Genomic DNA, 21271 nt, shown 5'->3' with positions numbered 1-21271 from the left:
TAGAAATGGGCCATATCACCCTTATCCGGTGACGTGGATGATACAACCGTATTGTTCATGGACAAAATCATATGGATTGGGCAATGGTTTTGCCACAATGGAACACTTGTGGAGGATGTGAACTTTGTATTAGCTTGGATCTTAATACCATATTTTACAAAAACTGCACAGGAAATACCACAATGATACCTAGTTCTAGTGAAAAATTTCTCCTCTTCCAATGCAAAATCGTGATACACGAACATCCAGTCTAGGATTCTTCAACCATTTCCCCATTGCATTTGAAATCACTTTCTTATGGCCTGATGGTGTTTTGAGATGACAGCACTTTGCACACATGTGAATTCCCATTCTTAGTTTTAAATGAAAATTTTCACTCTACTCATTTATTGCAAAACTGGTTTCAATAATTCCATAATGGTGTTTTATTTTACAGAAACATTGATGATGTGGACAAGACAATGGATGAGATCAACGAGCAGACTGAGAACATGAAACAGATTCAGGAAGCACTGTCTACTCCTATTGGCACAGCAGCTGATTTTGATGAAGTACGTTCATCCTCGCATCAATCTTCATTTGTCAATTTACTTTTTCTAGCTGGAGATTCTGAATATAATCTTTTCACCATGTTAGAATGAACTGGAGGCAGAGCTCGAGGAATTGGAGGGAGCTGAGTTGGAGGAACATCTTACTGATTGCTTCCATCATGTGGAAATTTTGACATTGTTTTTTTCTCTTTCTGGGTTGTCTTCTAACAGGAAATGCCTTTTGGATGGAAACTTTTTATAAGTATACATCTCTGCCTGCTTCACTTTAAGGAATGTTTCTTATAGTTTAAATTTACAAATTTACATGGCATTAATATTTTTGGTGTTACATGATGTTTTCTAAGCATTATCTTTGATTGGGTTATCTTTGTGAATCATGTTTTTGTTTTCCCTAAGAAAGTTTGCATGACCAATAAATTGTGTTTTGAGGAGAATTGCATTTACCTAACCTTCTTATTCTGCATATTTTACTTTGAACTTCTGCAAGTTGGGAGGATGGATGATTGTCTTATATTTTTCTTCCCTTTGACCCTTCCATTGCTTTTATCTCCTTGCCTTCCACATTTTTGATCCATTAATAAACATGTTACATTTATTCTTCTATGCATGAGAAGAATTGCATTTGACATGTTTCGATATGGATTTGGGAGCGGTGTGGGAAACCTATGTCTTAAGTGAAATTAGTATTCACTTAGTACTATGATGGCATACATGTTGGCCTATTAAACTGTCTTGTGATTATACGGACAGAAACTTATGTTCCAGCTGACATTATACAGGTTCATGCTCAATTACTTCTTTGTTTCTGTAAAAATGCATAATCTACTCTTTGTAGACTTGAATCATTTGGATTATTGTGCTTTAGGAGTGCGATGGAGATACACACAGGGTATTATCAAATATGTAGGCAATGGAGTAGCTGGTAATAATGCAAGATGAATACTACCTCAAATGGCATCCTTAGTGGCATATATATTTTGGGTTTTTGCAGGATGCTGAACAGGATTATGAAAGAGAAGCTTAACGAAAGAATAGCAAAACTCTCTGGTGGTGTTGCTGTCATTCAGGTACTCTTTCGGAGTCTTCTTTTAAAGCTGTCATTTTCATGTTTTAATAGAACTCTCTATGTTAAAGTGGAGGTTTTTTTAAAGCTAGTGTTTTGTGAACATAGTGTAGCCATTGGTTTAGTTTTCCATTCTATGTACACTCATTACTTACATGCTTATTAGCTTCCTAATATTCTCATTGCTTGTATTGTAAAAGCTTAATACAAGTGCCTGAGTGGATTTCGAAATTCAGGTTCTATTTTCACTAGATATGGCATGGATAAGGCACTGGTATAACATGGATGCAGCTTGTGTACTAAAGTAGCCCAAGGGTTGAAATAAAATTAGAAGCAAGAAGTACCATATTTGATGGTCAATTCCCCATCTCTCTAGGTGCTTCAGTCGATCTCCAATCAATCCCCACACCTGGAAGAATAAAAGGGGAACAGAAAATGGTGATTTCATATCTAGGATAAAATCTGATTTGCATTTGTAATTTGTCAACAATCTCACAAGTTCTCATTTTATTGGAACCTGAACCAAGTGGAAGTTCCTAACCATCCACTCTTTGGCATTTTTACAGACTATTGCTGTATTTTTTTTCCTTAACCGTTTACTCCAGGGACATTGATCGAAAGATCAGGAACCTCTCTATCAGAGGGCATCTTCCATCCACACTGAGATTCATTGGATTTATAGTGTGGATTATCACTTGCTCCATTTGGATGGAATGAGTGCATCATCACAGTTTTTGCATTTATGTATTTCTATTTTGTTGATGAATTACTTTACTATGAATAATTGCACAAGTGGTGGATTCTTGAAAACAGATTTAGAAAGTAAATCAGCAACCGCAACTTTCAGGACAAATAAAATTAGGGGCAAGTTTATGTGGGCCCCATGCTACTGTATATGATTTAATACTTTGGCAGGGTGTGATGGATGATACACTGGCACTCAGAAATGGCACATCTGCCTAAAATTAAACTGCCTAGAGGGTATTAAAGGCAAAAAAGAAAAAGGAAAAAAAAAAAATCTGAATGTGGGTATGATTGTAGCTTCTGCGGTATCAATGCCAGTTATTGGGAAATGGGTGCTTGGGGTGTATGTTATAATAAGCACATTACGTACTTGGGGTGTTTGTTACAGCTTTATACAATTTTTTGGAAAGAATAGTGATATAAGAATGAGAAGCCAACATTTTTGGTTGTTCCTGAACTTCGCAATTGGGTATAACCGTACTTGGATTTTGGATATTCTTAGAAAGGTGGGATGGGATGCTTTTCTGCAATATTAATACCTTTCTGTTTTGGGTAGGATGAAACACTTTGGATATTATTTTGTGCAGAGAAGGTAGAGACACCATATCCCATATAATGTGATTCTGGTTTCTTACTCCATCTGAAATGCTTGGCGAGTTGATGGCTGTTCTTGTTGCCAAAATATATGAATAACCAGTGATTTGGAGTACATCAAAACACAGCCTCATTGTGGTTTGTGCATAATTAGCGGTGGCAGTTTCTTAAGGGGTCCTCATGGTACATGTTGACAAAGTCCATCTGTGCATCCTAGAGTATAGGATGTTTTTATGTTCTTCATGATTATACAGTTCTGTGCAATTTCTGAGACAGAAGAATTAGTTTTCTTCCATTGAAGATCCAGGTCAGTTCCCAACCTTAGGTGCTAAGTGAGATCAGCAAATGTGATCGAGCTTTTCTATCTTACTACCAACCGGCCTGATCTGGTTTTACGGATCCCCTTTCTTCCTAATGCTTAGAGAAACATTTTTAAGAAATGGGTTTGACTGAATTGTTCCATTTCAATCAGCAAATGTGATGTTGCCATGCATTTCCATCATTGTTGTCATTAACAATCCACCTGCAATGTAAATTAAAATTAGTTCATCTCATTTTAGTTAAGAGTATTTATATTTCAGTGATCTTGGTTTATATAAATTATCCATGTCATTGATATAAGAATGTGAACCTTTCATCCATGATTCAAGTTTTTGCCAAGACAAGGTGTGGTTGTGAAAGGATCCAGGGAAATTGTTTTTCATGATTGGTTGAAAGGTCAATTGACATCTCGTCCCATTTTGCTTTGTTGGAAAGCACACATAGTAAAGGTGAAGTGCCTGTTTACCTGTTAGTAAACTTAATTGATGTAGTGTAATTGAAGATTTAACTTAGAACTGGATTCCTGCGAGAACTCTTTTCATGTTTCTAGTCTTGTTGAGTCCGGATCAAGACAGGATCTCCAGCAAGTTTTTTTAAAGAGTTAATCTCCAACGAGTTTTGAAGAGACGCAGCTCAAAATCTTGCCAAGTCGAGTTGAATGATAGGGTAATTAGGTTCTCATTGTCCTTTTTTAAAGTGTAAATCTTACTAATTGTATTCAATATGTGCAGAGAAAAGCAGTTGTATAGCACGTACTTGGGAACGAACCTGCTGATGTTTACAGAGAAAAGCAGTTGTATAGCACATGACTTTTCCTTTTTGTTTATAACCATCTTTTGAGATGGTTGGCTCAGTTGTTTTTTGTTGCATTGAATGGTTGGTTTAGACAACACATCGTGGTCCAAGATGAAGTCCCAGCCAATAGGTTGGGCTTTATTCCCATCACAGCTGACCCAAGGCTGTTCGAATATGTTTCAGGTTGACAGTTCGTTGACTTTTTATTTTTATTTTGGCTTTCATTAATTTGAATTGGGCTTATTTGTACATTGATTTTAAATTTTTTTTTTTTTAATGTATGTATTAGGTACTTCTTCAAGGTCTTTCTTCAAGGGATTTGATTTGTGGAAGGAAGAAACTGTAATGAAGGTAAAAAATCAAAGATAATATGGTTTGCTAAATCTGTTTCAGGCATATGAATTACTAAAGAATAAGCGGAGAATTGTGAAATCTGAACGTTTGAACTTTTTAACTGTCAAAATGCAAAAGGTTGTCCCTCCTGAAAGACTTTTCAATGATTTAGATTATAGTAAATGATTTCCTTGGTCAAGGAAGGTTTCTGGATTATCTTTTGTTGTTTGACAGGAGCATGAATGTTGACCATGAACAAAGCCTTTTAACTAAGCTGAAGCAACAATGGGGTGGCCAACTTATGTTGTAGATGGAAGGAATGGTCTGTCATATACTAACTACTTGCCTGAGCTAGTTGCATGCGTGCGTGTGTTTTCTTCTTCTTTCTAAAAGGGATTTCTTGGTGGTGTTCTTTCATGTTTTTCTGGCAATGCAGGTTACTGATTTTCCATTAGCAAGGGAGAATCAACAGAATGTTTTGAAGCTCCATGCCCATTTCCATCTTTATATTGCTAACAGAATGTCCTTTACCTTCACTATGGTTTTATTTAGGATGATGGTTTTCATATCTTTTCTTTTCCTTTTCAAACTATTCAACAGTCTATGTTTGTAGCTTGCTCAGCTCCAAGATACATACATGTTGCATCGTATTCTAATTAGACCAAGCTATTCAGGATGATGGTATTTTAATTAGACCAAGCTATTTGTGACAAGAGGTCTTGTGAAAAAGCTAATTGTTTTGCTAAATGTCAAATGTGCGTAGGTATGCTCGTGATTTTGTTCTGACATCTTTTGAGAAAAGCTATTGTATTTTATTACACCTTTCAAAAAAAAGGCTCTTGCGATTTGTTTTGCCAATGCGTATAGATGTATGCTAAGTGTAGTTGTGTGCTCTGTGGAAGCCAACCCAAGAAATGTGCTGATTGGCCCCATGTATACTACTGCCGTGTTGAATGGGAAGATGCCATTTCTTTCAATATTGCCACTTCTGACATACCTACTCATATTCTTTTAAGCTTTTTTTTTTGAGCAAATAATTTGGGGATTTTCCATATCTGTTTGGTTGTTGCTTGTTAGGTGACTTTTGCCTCACCTTTGTTCGCAGGTCGGCTTACTTGGATTTCACAGATGGTGATAGTTTCTCCAAGGCCTCCGAACTTAACGGTTCGGAACTTGGGGACTACGCCTTGAGCCAAGAAGTGACAACCGTGAAGGTGGTGGCAGGAGCGGCGGTGTTAGAGGTCGTAGAGATAGTGGTGGCCGATTTGGAGGCAGCCGAGCCGGTGGTGGTTTTGGCGGTGGTAGGGGACATGGAAATAAACCAAGCATGGGCGCAGCTGGTACAGGTAGGTCATGAAGTCTCATTACTTGTTAGCCAGTGTCGGGAACAGATGAATTGTATGATCTGCAACCCGAGGATGTTATGTAATATCTTAGTTCCTACAAGTTGAGCTCATTAGCGTGAGTGAATGTGAATATGATAAAATATATTACATAACAGGTGTATATCAGGAAGAATATAATGAAATATATTGTCACAGGTGTACATCAGGAATTTTGCACTCGAATGTTGGGAAAAAAAAAGAAGATACTTTTACCAACGAAAATATTCGTAGGTAAAAGTTTTGTAAATATTTTTTGCTACGAAAATTATCGTAGGTAGAAAGTTTTGTTAATATTTTTGCCTACGAAATAAAGCGTCGCTAAAAGATTTTACCAACGATAAAATTCGTCGGCAAAAGTCTCATCTTTGGCAACGAATTATTGTTTTCGTTGGTAAAAGTGTTTCCCCACGGACTTTTACCAACGAAATTACCGATGAAAAAATTCGTCGGTAAAAGTTTCTGCCAACGAAAAAAGGCTTTTAGCGACGAAAAATGTCGTTGGTAAAAGTGGCTTTTCTTGTAGTACTCAAGTTGCTTTGATGGCGTTGGGGGTTTTTCCCCATTTGACCACCTGGAGAGTCGGAAGTTTGGGTTGGATGCCTACGATTCCCAAGATCTGTAGAGATAACGCCATGGACATATTTGGAGCCTTAGGAAGTGGCAATATAAGCCCAAACAGTCTGATCCAATGGAGGGTATTAGAAATAACTGTTGATGGCCGAAGCATGGTGCCATCGAAGTGAACCATGTTTCTGGCCTTCCAAATCTCCCAGAAGATAATGATGGGCATGAGGCCCTTCAAAGCAGGAAATTTATTCGAGTTTGTAGTAGTAGCCCACCAATTTCTAGACATCCCAACCGCCGTTGAGGGGTGGGGCCCACAAATATTGAAGATCTACCTGAAATGCCCCCACACATGTGTTGCCGTTACACCGGAGGAGAACAAGTGGTATATTAGATATATGGGCGAAACTAGAGAACATCTATGCAAAGAAGTCTCTTGAGAATCACTTGTATCTGAAGTTATAATTGTTTAATCTTAAGATGACAGAAGGTACCGACGTTAAGGCCCACATCAGTAACTTTAATAGGCTCATTTGTAAATTGCTAGATGTGGATAAGACAATGAAAAATCAAGATCAAGCATGCATTATATTGAATTTTCTTCCAGAATCATATGAGTCGCTTAGAGACTCTTTGTTCACCGGTAGACCGTTATCTCAATACTTTAATCAAATTAGATGGTTGTACAGCGACGAGAGCTATTGGGAGCCTCCAATCTGAGAGTGGACCAAGGCCTGTCCAATCCATAGTCCAGAGGCAGCAATCCCCACACCTAATCAGCTAGCACGAGCGAGCATCAGCCCTTGGGCTTATTCTGCAAATGTGCTTCCAAAATGGCGATGCGAGCAGAGTAAGAGACCCCACCTACTGACTAAAAATCCCTAGCATATTTGCCCCTCATGAAGGTGCTCCAGGAGTTATTTTCTACTATGTACCAACTCATCCGGGCCATATTCATGCGGAAGGCCTCCATAACCGAGTTGAGACTGCGCATCCCCATCCCCCTCTCAGGCTTTGGGAGAGCCATTCTATTCCAACTCAACCAGTGACAGCATTTTTTGTTGCCTTCCCAGAGTAAATGGTTGTTTGACATTTCCATCCCCTTTGAAGATCATGCAAGAGGCTGGAGAGAATATCCGTGGCAACTAGAGTGTGGATAGGGACGCTTGCAAGCACATGGTTGATCAAAGTCATCCTGCCAGCCTGGGATAGAATACAGCAGTTCCAACCTATTATCCTATATTTGATTTTCTCAATCAAAGCTTGAAAGTAGGCCTTTTTCGGTCTGCCTTGGAAGATAGGGACCGGTACGTGAATGGCGCCGTTGCTTTTTGAAAATTAAGGATATTAGCGGTTGTTCTACTATGGGACTCAGATTGCTTCGAAGGGGGGGATGAAAAAGCTCTTCTCCTTGTTTATTTTCTTACCCGAAGCCATCTCATAGTCCTTGGAGAAAGCTAACGATCTAGTTAAGGGACTCGCATCCTCCGTTGGTGAAGAGGATTGTGTCATTTATGAACAAAAGGTGGGATCTGACTTGGCATCCACGTTTTAGTTGGTAAGGCTAGCAGAAACCCCGGTTAATCTCTCTTAAAGCCCCCATCGAAAGCTTCAGCTATTATGATAAACAGGCTTGGGAAAATGGGATCTCCCTGATGCAGACCCCGTGATGACTCGAAAAAAACGCATGATTCTCTATTTACCAGCACAGAAAACCAGCTGTTGGCCCAACATTTTTCTTCCAAGAATATCCATTAATGGAAGAACCCAAACTTTTATGACACTTCTTTCAAGAAGCCTGACTCCACTCTGTCATAGGCCTTTCAAGATCGAGCTTCATAATGATGCTGCTACCTCGAACTTTTCTCCTTATGTCCATGTAGAGCTCTTGCATCAGGGATATGCTTTTCGGCTATGTTTCTTCCTCTAAAAAAAGCCCTATGTTCAGGGGAAATGATCTTGGGGAGAAAGACATTCAACTTAGCTACCATAATTTTGAAACAGATTATATATATATATATACACACACACACAATTGCATAAGCTAATGGGGAAGAAGTCAGAGAACTTAGCTGGAGTGTTTCTCTTAAGGATGAGGCAAATGAGCGAACTTGTGAAAGCACACAGGATGTTCCCACCTAAGAAGAGGAAGCACGTCTCCTAAAGAATGCCAAGGCTAATGATGTCCTAACATTTTCCACCCAGCGCACCATCGTGGGAAAGGCAAAACCGCCCGGCGTACCTCCTCCATAGATGATTCTTTGGATCGGGGCCTTGTTATCGGCCTTAGAAACAGATTGGGAATTACCTCTAGGAGTCCCTCCATGTGGGGGCTGGCACAACCTTTAGAAGATGCTCATAGAATGAGAGGGCTACAACCATGATGGAGTTACTATCTCGAGAGAACCTCCCCCGTCAAGCTTAATCTCATGAATTGCCATCAAGCTTGATCTCATGAATTGTGGATTTTTTGGTTCTCACGAGTGCACGCATGGAAGAATGCGGTGTTTCTATCCCCTTTATGCAACCATTTGTTACGCAACTTTTGTTTCAGAAGATTTCATGACAAAGCTCAAGACGAGCCTCGTGCCGCTTGTAACTATTAGTGAAGAACTGGATCGGAGGAATTTTGGACAACGTTCTCGCCGAGATGAGGTTAGCTTTTTCCTGGTTGAGATATTGGAAGATGTTGGCTCTTCAAATATTGGATCTTTCTTTCTTTTGTTTTAAATGCTTCATCTTGATAAAGAACTTGTACATCGAGGTGGCGAAGATCTCGTTGTCCCAGCTAGCCTTTACCACCTCCTTGAACTAATCGTGTGTTGTCCACATACGCTAAAATCTGAAAGGACGGGGGAAATTGATTGATTTGGCCTAGGAGGTGAGAAGGATGGGGGAATGGTCGGAGAAAGAATAGGTTAGGTGCTCAACTTTACATCTTGGGAAGCTTCTCATCCAGTCAGGATTAAAGAGGATCCTGTCAAGTCTAGCCCATCTTCGGCTCCTACCCACATGATTGTTACACCATATAAAAGGGGAACCGGAGAAGCCCGTCTCCATCTGCCCTATGTCTTGAATAACCTCCTGAAAGTCGATCATCGCCGCAGTCATCTGCAAGGGGCCACTAACTTCCATAGTTCTCTTCTACGCTAAAGGGAGCATTTAACATATACAAATGATAAGAGGAGTTTTTTCTTAATGTCTTGTCTCTCTAAAGTAATTAATATCATTTATTGTGACAGATTTTAGTGACATGTTCAAATGGGAGGAGAAAAGGACCCAAAGTTTCCCACCTACTTCCGCGTTAGACAGGGAAGCACAAAAACCTAACTTTAAACCTATTTTGACTCTTTTGTTATCGGGCAACATAGGCTCTAACACTGCTAGTATGGATGGCTTGTGCTTTTTGATATGACGCTTGAGGGACCCAATGGTGGAAGCATTTCCCACCCCCCGAACATTCCACATTAGTATGTTATGCATGGATAACATGCTCTATTGAACCACCCCTCCATTTTAGTCTTCTCGAGTCTCCCCGCCAACTTCCTTCTAGGTCTCGGGGCTCGCCTCCCGGAGAAAATCATGAGAATATCCCGGCATCACCGGTTTGGTGTGTTTCCTTTAGCGATATGTAACCTACAAAGCTCCAACAGCTTTGGATCAGCTTGGACCAAGCTCTAGATGTGTCCCGGCATCAACACTATGGCAAGCTCCTGTTATGGGTGTCCGAGGGATATTTTGGTATGAGATCCCCATGAGGGGCCACCCCTGGGGACATATGATGTTGTTGTGGATCTCACCTAGGGGAGAAGTTGCTGGGGTTTTGAGAAGAGACTTGTGTATGGGATGCCCACCGTCGTCCCGTCCCCATTGCAAGAGTCTAGCTTGACCAAATCAAATACCCCTGTAATGTATTGGCCTCGAGTTTGCTCTCTCACATGGAAAAAAAAGCTCTCTTATAGGGAAGGGTCGAAGTACGGAAGAGGTCAATTGCAAAATGTCCTCTAGTGGGCATCCTTTTTCAAACCTCTAGTAGAAGGGGATAAGAATTCCAAGTAGTGGCACAGGCATCTTCATTGTCTTTCTCGATTGTATCACAAATTCTTAGCAGGTTGTGGCCCTGAGAGCGCCTTGGAAGATGGTCTATACCATGGGGGAGAGCCGTAGGAGGGTCCGGGAGAAGGCTCTACTATCAAGGGAGCTAAGGACTTGAGTCCGAATTTGGGGGCATTCGGGTTCGTGGGTTTGGTATTTGCCTAGCCTTGGTGTGGAGTTTGGTTTAGCCTGGGTTGGATTGGAGATGATGAGCGGTTGAAAGTGGCTCTAGATTGGGAAGGATCCCCACCGATTCTGGCCTTAGTAATGTTGATCGGGCCGTTGGAAGTTCAAAGCAGGGAATTATCACAAACATCGTGGGAGGTTGGTATTTTCACAAACAAAGAAGTGGGCAGCAGGGAGAGGAGGGGTGTTCGATGCAACCAAGAGACCCAGTCAGTGCGACCAAAGTGATGTTCGGTGCAACCGAAGGTTACCATCGGTGCGACTGAAGTGTAACAAAAGTGTGAAATTTTGAAGTTGGTGCAAATTTTTCTTATTTATAGGGGTGCTTTTAAATTGTCTAAACACGAATTAAGATGGACCTAGAGGTGGTGGAACTTCCAAAAAGTTGTCCTTCTTCTTCAATCCTTCACTTCTATTTGCCATTTATGGTTTTTTTTTTTTTAAAAAAAATTTTAATAAGATGTTAGCCATGCTAGGCTAATTTCTTAGTTAAAGCTAAGGGATGAAGCTTGTATTTCAATTAAAGCTTGTATTTCAATTACAATATTTAGTTTATTTGATTCAATAAATTTGGTTTGAATGATGATAGTAAATTAAAATATATTTAGATTTACTTTAAAATCTTTGAGTTATTTATTTCTAGATTTGTTGTACACTACGGGTACAATGAATGCTTTGATTTAATAATTGTATAACCTTAATTAGAAAATGATTTAATATTTATAATTGATTGATCTATTGTCACCTAAGAGTGCTTTCGACTCTTTTGATTCCATGCAATTGAGATCTAACTGCTTCATGAGAGAATCGTTCAATTGAACTCATATTCGTATTGGCGTTGATGATTGGTTTAATAGAATTATCTTCTGCATAGATAGGATGGGACTTCGATTCCAATTGAGTTATATATTAAATCAGTGAATGAAATAATATGATTGTCATGAGTGGATTCATAGATCCTTAGTCTTTTATTTTTATTGTTTTAAAATCATTTTCTACTTCGCTAGATTAAAAGCCCATACCACTCTTTACTTTTAGATTAGTTCTACGTTGTGTTCCTCATTCCCTAAGGTTTCAACCTTGGTCTCACCAAGTTATTACTACATCGAAGCCCTGCACTTGGAGTTTATTCAACAACATTTTGGCATCGTTGTTGGAGAGTGGCGCAAACACAATTAGGTTTAGGTTTTATAATTTCAGACTTTTGTTTTAGGTTAGATTTATCTTTTTAAAATTTTTTTTTTCTAAACTAGGATTTTTGTAGGCTTTCTAATTTCAGATTTTTTAAGGCTCGTTTTCTTTTCTTTTTTTTTTAGAATTTGTAACATTATTAACATCGGCTGTGTGTCTATTTTGTAGGATCTTCAAATATAGTTTTTTCTTACCGGTAATACCTTCCTTAATCCCTCTAATTGCTTTATTAATTGTTATAGGACTTAGGAATTAGGGTTAGAGTTAGAGTTTTGTATGGTTCATGCCCAAGTGGGTAAGCGACCATACATTAAGACTTTTGTTCGAATGAGGTTTGGTTGACAATCTTACAATCCATCTACGAGTTAGAAAACACCTAAATACTCTTAAAACATCATCTGAAAATATGGCTAAAACTAAACAATACTTTGAGGAGAATCTTGTGCGTAACACCACCAGTTAGGATAATTTATGTAAATGAAAGAAAAATGAAATCCCTTAACGGGGGATTTTACTTACAATCCGTGAAATTAAAAGCATAAAGTTCAAATAACGAAAGCATGTAAATCATAGAGTACTAGTTGAGTTATAACGGCTCAACTACGCTAGCATAATATTCTTCCTCGTCAAACTCCTCTTTAGTCACCCCTGGAATCCCAACTGGAGGTTCTTCTTCCATCATTAGACCTACATCTATTTGTTGCAACCGCATGATAGGGTGAGTGATAATTCAGTGGCAATTTTCCTCAAAGATTTCATGCATATCATAGTATTCCAATATAGTTTCAACCAACTTAGAAATTCATAATGAGAGTAATATAATATGAACATGTGCATGGATGTATGGATGTATGTCTAAAGTCACAGACCTGGGGATGCATATCCAGCTGTAAAAAGAAAGGTTGACCCACAGTAGACTAACTACCTGCAAAAGATCATGTAGTGAGAGTGCCTAAGGAAATTTAACTTCCCGAAAAAATATTTAGGATACACTCGAGGAGGTCTTAAAAATCTGAAAAAACCTAATGTAAAGAGAGCGGCCCATAGGGTTATGATAAAATGATAAAATTTAGACCTAACAGGATGTGGCTTACATCAAGCACCCAGTAAAGCTCATATGTTATGCATCTGTTCACTCCCCAAGTATAGGGTTGTGATGTAGTAATAAACTCGGTGAGACCGAGGTCGAATCCCAAGGGACTGATACTTGTACATTACCTGAAACTAGATAGAAATAGAACTAGCTTAAGATGAAATCTAAATCAAATATAAATTGATGAATAATGGTGAGAGATTAATGTAGAACTTAAGGAATTCAGAGGAAGGAAACTAGGGATTCAAAGGATCCACTTGTAGAGATCGGGGAGATCTTATGCCTGCATCAAGAATCATGGAAATCAAACTGAACTTACTTGATCTAGTCTTCACGAGATGAAAGGTATATGAATTAGAATAGATTCCATCATCAAACTATGCCCAGGAGACAAAGCAAACAACAGAGTTAAACTAATTACCAACCAATCAACAATGCATGAAAGTTAGGAAGGATACCGTCATCCAACCATGCCCATGAGACGATGGTGAACAACATGGCTTCCTGACGTCATAAACATCAAAAGGAGGAAGAAATACTCAAAGCCATCGTAGATCTATTGTAATTTTAGTCACAACAAACCATTAAAAAAACTGAAAGTATTCCTTTTAATTGAACTAAATTCAACATCAGTCAATCTAAACAAGAGGCACAAGCAAAGTCTCTACCATCAGACTACAAGCTTCACCTCTTAGCCCTAACTAAGAGGTTTAGCCAATCACGGGCATGATTAGGCTGAATTCAAAATAAACAAAAGAAGAAGAAGAAAAGAAAAAGAAAAACCAGGCCCAACCCAAGCCAGCCCACGTTCTCTCTCTGCCTCTGCAGCATTTGATCAGGCTCCTGAACCAAATAAAGTTTGAGACTGATATGGCTGCCTTCAATGAAGAGTTTGCACTCTCTCTCTCTCTCTCTCTCTCTCTCTCTCTCTCTCTCTCTCTCTCTCTCTCTCTCTCTCTCTCTCTCTCTCTCGCTCTCTCTCTTTATAGTAACTCTAGTCTGGAGCAGATTTTTCGTAGCAGCGGGGTTGGCTGGGGCTTGCGTATCAACCTTTATGCAGTCAGTAAGTTACACAGCAGCCGGCGGAAAAATGCAAACTCATTGCGTTTGGTTTGAGTTTTCAGGATGGTGGTCATCCCATCTTCCATTCTGACTTCATGGCTGGGGTCAGGACCACCTGATCGAGCGTGTGGACGGTCCGGATTATCTATGTGATCAGCGATAGTGGCCCACCTAGATCAACCGCAGCTCTGTTGCGAAACAGAGCTTACGCAGTCGTGCGCTGTGAAAGTCGGTGGGCCCCTTGTCGGTGTCTTTATGGAAATCCACTCGGACCATTTGATTCACATCGAAAAACCAGTCGGACGTGGTCCGTTTTGGATCGGATTCGATGTGGCCCACAGAGTTTTTCATACTACCGTCCGTCCCCCGTTTGGATGGCTGAAATCCGATACGAGCTGTCTCTTAACATCCCGTCAGCTAGGATTTGGTTAGAGGGCCCGTGGAACTCCAATAGACGGTCCAGATCTTTCGAATGGAGGATAGGTGGGGCCCACAATCATCATCCGGCGGTCCAGCGGTGAAGACGCCGTTTCCTTGCGTGAGACGGATCGAGTCAAGGCAGTCAAAGCTGCCTTGATGTTTTGGTGCGGCGCGGGAGTGCACAGTACCGTGCACTTGCAAGGAACAGATGGGGTCCACTATGATGTATATGTAAGATCCGATCCATCCATTTGTTTTGTCAGCTCATTTAATGAGTTGAGCCCAAGATTGAAGCATTTTCAGATACCAGGCGGGCCCCAAATCACTGATTTATGGGCTGATCTGTCCGTTGGGCCACTTTCAGAGGGATCCAATGGCTGAAATTTGACGTGTACGGTTAGTTTTTGGTCCTCGAGCCATGTATAAAGTTTCGAGCCGAACAGATGATGGAAACCCAGTGATCTTGCATTCTGGCTGACTTTCAGGCCGCTTGAGCTTCAGTTTCTCGATTTTCGCGGATCCCTGGCGTGTAATTCCGTCGATCTTGGTCCCCTGGAGTCTCGTCCAATGCCTTGGTGATGCCAGAGTGTTAAATCCATGTTTTTAACGTCCTTTCCAGTCCACGCTCGTAGATTCACCTTGCATCACAACATGATTAAAATAAGGCGTTACACAGTATCATGCTCGTAAATCCAGCTAATAAGTGGGGTCTAATATGCAATATTTGATCCTCAACAAAATGTTCAATCAATACTGTGCGGTCCCGAGCAAGGTATGCGAAAAATAATTTCAGAAATAAAGGGCAATTCCTATAAACCCAAGTGACTTGTGAACAAATAATCGAGATGCGAGAATTCTAAGATTCATAAATGGTGAGTGGAATTTTCTCTCGGAATCAAGCTCGCGGTAAACTTCATAATCAAGTTCAAAGTATTAGTTCATCAATTAGAACAATTCTAAACATTGATTTCTATGGATGCATATTCTAATCTCGAATTATCAACATTAAAATTCACTTCTCTATTTAAGGATATCATTGGTAACCAATACGAGAATTCATGATAACCAAAACTTGCCTTCCACATCATCTTTTCATTTTTTATTTTTATTTTTTTAAATTAAAAGTAATGCCAAGAAGGGGAATCAAATCCTCACTTATAGGGAGCAAACCTATGATGAAGACTGTACACCCAATTTTTTTTTCATATTATTCATAAGGAATTAAATCTACACCTATAGGGAGCAAACCTATGGTATAGACCATTCGCCCAATCCTTTCAATTTCTCAGGTTGGTTCCTTTCAAGCTTAGTGATCACCAAATTAATCCTTCAATATCGAATGAAACCTTAATGTGTAAGCGAGATGTGACATGTAAAATTATGATTCAATCAATGTTTACAACTTCTAATTCTGGATTAACAATTCAAACTTAACTATGAAATTCAATAGATACTGAATCTAAGCGTCTTAAATTACCAACATCACGTATCTTGAAATTTCAAGTGCCCTAGATGGCCGTCAAAATCCCTTTGAGTTCACAAGAAAGTCTAGAAAAATTAAAAAAATTTCACAATTTTTGCTCAAGACCAAGAAAATGTTGATTAGGAAACCTAATCTCCCACCCCCAACCTAAAATCTACATTGTCCTCAATGTAAAAGAAATAAGCATGCAATGCACATGGGACAACGAAAATATAAGAGTGATGAAAAGATAGTACCTGGACGAAAGAATCAAGAAGCTTTCCAAAAATATCTACGTAAAAGCAGGTCAGCACCAGAGAAAAACCAACAGAAGTAAAATAAAAAATAACAAAAATAAAATCCTACCTATACCACTTTCGCAGGTACTCTCGATTGCATTTAGCGTATGCAACAAGCCTTTAAACCCCTAGGTTGCCCCTAGTGGATGAGTTGTAGTCTCCATGAGGATACGCAGTAACCACAATGTAAGGGCCAGTCCAACGAGATCGAAGCTTACCTGGAAAGAGATGTAATCGAGAATTATACAAAAGGACTTTCTGACCAGGTGTGAATGATTTTCGTAGAATACGTTGGTCATGAAACGCCTTCATTCTGTCTTTGTAAATTCTCGAGTTCTCGTACGCATCGTTCCGGATTTCTTCAAGTTCATTTAATTGAAGTTTACGTAGCGAGCCAGCATTGTCCAGATTGAAATTCAGATTTTTGATCGCCCAGTACGCTTTATGTTCCAACTCCACAGGCAAGTGACAAGCTTTCCCATAGACAAGTCTAAAGGGAGACGTTCCAATAGGGGTTTTAAAAGCAGTACGGTATGCCCATAAGGCATCGGTCAATCGGATTGACCAATCCTTACGATCAGGGTTAACCGTTTTCTCTAGGATATGTTTGATCTCCCTATTGAAAATCTCAGCTTGTCCACTTGTTTGTGGATGGTATGGGGTGCTCACCTTATGAGAGATACCGTATTTCTTCATTAAGCTCTCGAATGGTCTATTACAAAAGTGTGAGCCCCCATCACTAATGATGGCTTGAGGCGTCCCGAACCGCGAAAGGATGTTCTCTTTTAAGAATTTAATGACCGTGCGATGGTCATTATTTCGGCACGGAATTGCTTCGACCCATTTAGTGACATAGTCTACAGCGAGCAAAATATATAATTTTCCAAAGGATTGGGGAATGGTACCATGAAATCAATGCCCCAACAATCAAATGCTTCTATGATAAGGATGTGATTCAAAGGCATCATATTTCGATGGGACAATGCTCCCAATTTCTGACAACGCTCACAAGTATTGTAAAACTCATGAGTGTCCCTAAACATTGTGGGCCAATAAAAGCCACACTATAGAATCTTAGCCGTAATTTTTTTAGGGGAGAAAAGTGACCACCACAGGGCTGTGAGTGATAGAAGGAGATGACACTTTGATGCTCATCGTCGGCACACATCTCCTTAGGATTTGGTGGGCAATATTTAAGCAAATATGGATCGTCCCGAGAAAAAGTTGCGCACCTTGGTAAAAAATTTCTTCTTATCTTGCGATCCAATGTGTCGGTATGGAACCTATGGTAAGATAATTAGCAATATCGGCGAACCAGGGTGAATGGGAGACTCAAAGAGTTGTTCATCGGGGAACATATCATTGATATGAGTCGCCTCAAGGGAATCGGAGGTATTAAGGCGAGACAGGATGGTCGGCCACTACGTTCTCTACTCCCTTTTTATCTTTAATTTCCTAATCAAATTATTGGAGTAGAAGATTCCATCGTATCAAACTGGGCTTAGAATCATTCTTAGAAAGAAGATACTTAAGTGCCGCATGATCTGTGTAGATAATGATCTTGGATCCGATCAAGTAGGACCTAAATTTATCCAGAGCGAACATTACAGCTAAGAGTTCCTTTTCCGTAGTCGAGTAGTTCACTTGGGCAAAATTTAAAATTCTTCTTGCGTAATAAATGACGTAGGGCCTCTTATCTTTTCTCTGGCCTAGAACCGCTCCAAGAGCATAATCAGAAGCGTCGCACATAAGCTCAAAAGGAAGGCTCCAATCGGGTGGTTGCATGATAGGTGCAGTGGTTAACATGCCCTTAAGCTTGGTGAAAGCTTCCTAGCATTGCTCAGTCCACTCGTATGGTGCATCCTTTTGAAGTAGATTACATAAAGGACGAGAGAGGAGACTAAAGTCCTTTATGAATCGCCTATAAAATCCTACGTGTCCTAAGAAGGATCGCACGTCTCTAATGTTCTTGGGTGGAGGTAGGTTAGAGATAAGATTGATTTTTGCCTTATCCACCTCGATTCCTTTGGACGAGATAATATGTCCAAGGACAATTCCCTTATGAACCATGAAATGACACTTCTCCCAATTAAGTACCAAGTTCTTCTCTTCACATCTTTTCAGCACACATTTAAGACTCTCTAAGCACTCGCTGAAAGATGAACCGAAAACAGAGAAATCGTCCATGAAGACCTCTAGATATTTCCCCACCATGTCAGAAAAGATACTCATCATACATCGCTGAAAGGTGGCAGGGGCATTACATAATCCGAATGGCATCCTTCTGTAGGCAAAGGTGCCATAGGGACATGTAAATGTAGTCTTTTCCTGGTCCTCAGGGGCGATTTCAATCTGATTGTAGCCCGAATACCCGTCAAGGAAACAGTAATAGGAATGACCAGCTAGCCTTTCCAAGATTTGATCAACGAAGGGCAAAGGAAAATGGTCCTTCCTCGTGACGGTATTCATCTTCCTGTAGTCAATGTACATTCTCCAACCAGTAGTAACTCTAGTTGGCATGAGTTTATTATTGGCATTGGCTACGTTGGTGATCCCGGACTTCTTAGGAACCACCTGAGTTGGACTCACCCATTGACTATCAGATATGGGGTATATAATACCCACATCTAATAGTTTAAGAACCTCGGCCTTAACCACTTTCCTCATGTTTGGATTTAGTCTACGTTGTAATTACCGAGCGGTCTTATCATTATCCTCAAGATAAATGCGGTGAGTACAAATCGAGGGGTTAATTCCCTTGAGGTCCGCTATCGTTCATCCAAGGGCTCCCTTATGCTCAATGAGAGTAGATATGAGCATACTCTCCTGTTCTTTCTCTAGGTGGACAGAGATCACCACCGGGTATGTCTCATCTTGACCTAAATAAACATATTTCAACTCAGAGGGCAAAGGTTTTAGGTCAAGCTTCGGCGGCTTGAGGTTAGACGGTAGAGGCACTACATCAGTTTGGGGCAACTCTTCAAATTGTGGCCTCCATCGGTTAACTTCAAGTACCGGTGCAGTATCAAGTAAGGCACACATCTCCTTAATCATGTCATCATCAAAATCATGGGAGTGGGCCAGGCACGTCTCTAGAGGGTCAGAGGATAAGGTCAGAGGTATCATATCTTCCACTAAAGAGTCAATCATGTTAACGTCATGGAGATCGTCATCGTCCTCTGAGTTTCTGCCGTTATTGAAAAAGATGTTTGACTCCAATATCATATTCCCAAAAGACATAGTCATAACACCATTCCTGCAATTGATAATTGCGTTTGAAGTGGCAAGGAATGGGCGACCAAGAATGACGGGGATCTGAGTGCTCATGGTATTGATGGGTTCGGTGTCCAGGATGATAAAATCTACAGGGTAGTAAAATCTATCAACTTGGACCAACACATCCTCAATTATCCCTCTTGGTACACGAACAGAGCGATCAGCAAGTTGTAGTGTGGTTAGGGTGGGTTTTAATTCACCCAAACCTAACTGTTTGTATACCGAGTAGGGAATCAGATTGACGCTCGCTCCTAAGTCAAGAAGTGCATGATCAATTCGATGGTCCCCGATTACACATGATATGGTTGGGCTACCGGGATCTTTGAATTTCTGTGGCACGTCTTGCTTTAGGATGGCACTCACTTTCTCGGTCAAGAAGATCTTCTTTTGAATACTCTGCCGTCGTTTGGTCGTGCATAAGTCTTTCAGGAATTTGACATATGAAGGTATCTGTTTTACGACATCAAGTAGAGGAATGTTGACTTTCACTTGTTTCAACACCTCTAGGATATCCTAAGAGTTAGAGAGGTTTTGGTGCGACCAACCGTTGGGGAAATTGAGCAACTGGCTTTTCTATAAGTTTCGGTTCTAATTTTTGTGGGGCCTCACTAGATCCATTATTGTTGTCTTCTTTCGGTTCTTGAGGCTTTTTGGGCTTAACTAAAAGGGTTTTATCAATGATCTTCCCACTCCTAAGAGTGGTGATGGATTTAGCGTGCCCCATTTGATTTGAAGAGCTGGGATCACTTATCTCGTATTGCGGTTTAGGATTGGGGAGTGGTTGTGCAGGAAGCATCCCCTTTTCTATAACCGTCATACGTGAATCCATCTTTTGCATAAAGTCTCGCATTGCCTGGGTCAGCTCTTGCATGGAATTTTGAACCGGTTCTTCTTGAGGTTTCACTTGATTTGAATTTTGATTGAAGAAACCTTGAGGAGTAGCCGTTTGTCCATTCCTCCAACTAAAGTTTGGATGCTTTTTCCAACCAGGATTGTACATATTGGAGTTAGGTCCAGTAAAATGTCTTTGATAGTTGTTTACAGCATTGACTTGTTCATTCAACACTCCTCGAAAGGCGGGTATTGTAGGACAATTTTCAATTGTATGAATGTTGCAATCACAGATGCCGCAAACAATTTCATTAACCTTATCCTTCTTTCCTTCCATGGCCTCAACTTTCCTTATGAGCGTAGTCACTTTACACTTGAGATCATCCTCTTCTTTCAAGAGATATAATCCACCTTTCTCCTTTAATTAAGTCGGCCTAGACGTGGTGTTCGACTTTGGGTAATAGTCCCATGATTGTGTTTTTTCAGCAAGACTATCGAGGTAATCTCATACCTCGTCAACATTTTTATTAATGAATTCTCCATTACACATTGTCTCGACCATTTGGCGCATGGAAGATGTCAGTCCATCATAGAAAAAATTTGTAATGCGCCATGTTTCAAATCCGTGTTGTGGGCATGAACTGACCAAATCTTTGAACCTTTTCCAACATTGGAAGAATATTTCATCTTCCTTTTGGGCAAAGTTCATGATTGTTTGTCTGAGGGTAATCGTTTTATGATGTGGGAAGGATTTTTTTATGAATTCCCTCTGCATGTCGTTCCATGTGCCAATGGATCTAGGACGCAGTGAATATAACTACGTCTTAGCTTTCTCTTTTAAGGAAAAAGGAAAGAGTTTCAGCCTGATTGTATCCGCAGATACATTAGGAAAATATAATGTAGTTATAATCTCATCGAACTCTTTCAAATGTAAATATGGACTTTCTGATTCAATTCCATGGAATTTAGGAAGGAGTTGGATAACTCCTGGCTTGATGTCCATTTG

The 21271-nt window shown here is 40.1% G+C and overlaps 1 protein-coding gene and 1 non-coding gene across 2 annotated transcripts; both read left to right on the top strand.

Annotated features, from left to right (window-relative positions):
- Nucleotides 1-426: 426 nt before the first annotated feature.
- LOC131233521 (vacuolar protein sorting-associated protein 32 homolog 1-like) lies at nt 427-994 on the top strand. The gene is made up of 2 exons (XM_058230266.1): nt 427-551; nt 637-994. The coding sequence occupies exons 1-2, from the start codon at nt 462-464 to the stop codon at nt 790-792; spliced, it is 246 nt and encodes an 81-aa protein (XP_058086249.1). The 5' UTR covers nt 427-461; the 3' UTR covers nt 793-994.
- A 19891-nt stretch (nt 995-20885) lies between these two features.
- On the top strand, nt 20886-20992 carry LOC131234124 (small nucleolar RNA R71). Its single transcript, XR_009165534.1, has one exon. It is a non-coding gene; the product is annotated as a small nucleolar RNA R71 (small nucleolar RNA).
- The last annotated feature ends 279 nt before the right edge of the window (nt 20993-21271 follow it).

The sequence above is a fragment of the Magnolia sinica genome, chromosome 18 (genome assembly GCF_029962835.1).
Source record: "Magnolia sinica isolate HGM2019 chromosome 18, MsV1, whole genome shotgun sequence".
Taxonomy (NCBI): Eukaryota; Viridiplantae; Streptophyta; class Magnoliopsida; order Magnoliales; family Magnoliaceae; genus Magnolia; species Magnolia sinica.
The sequence above is the reverse complement of the archived record's forward strand: the minus strand, read 5'-3'. Positions and strand labels throughout refer to the sequence as shown.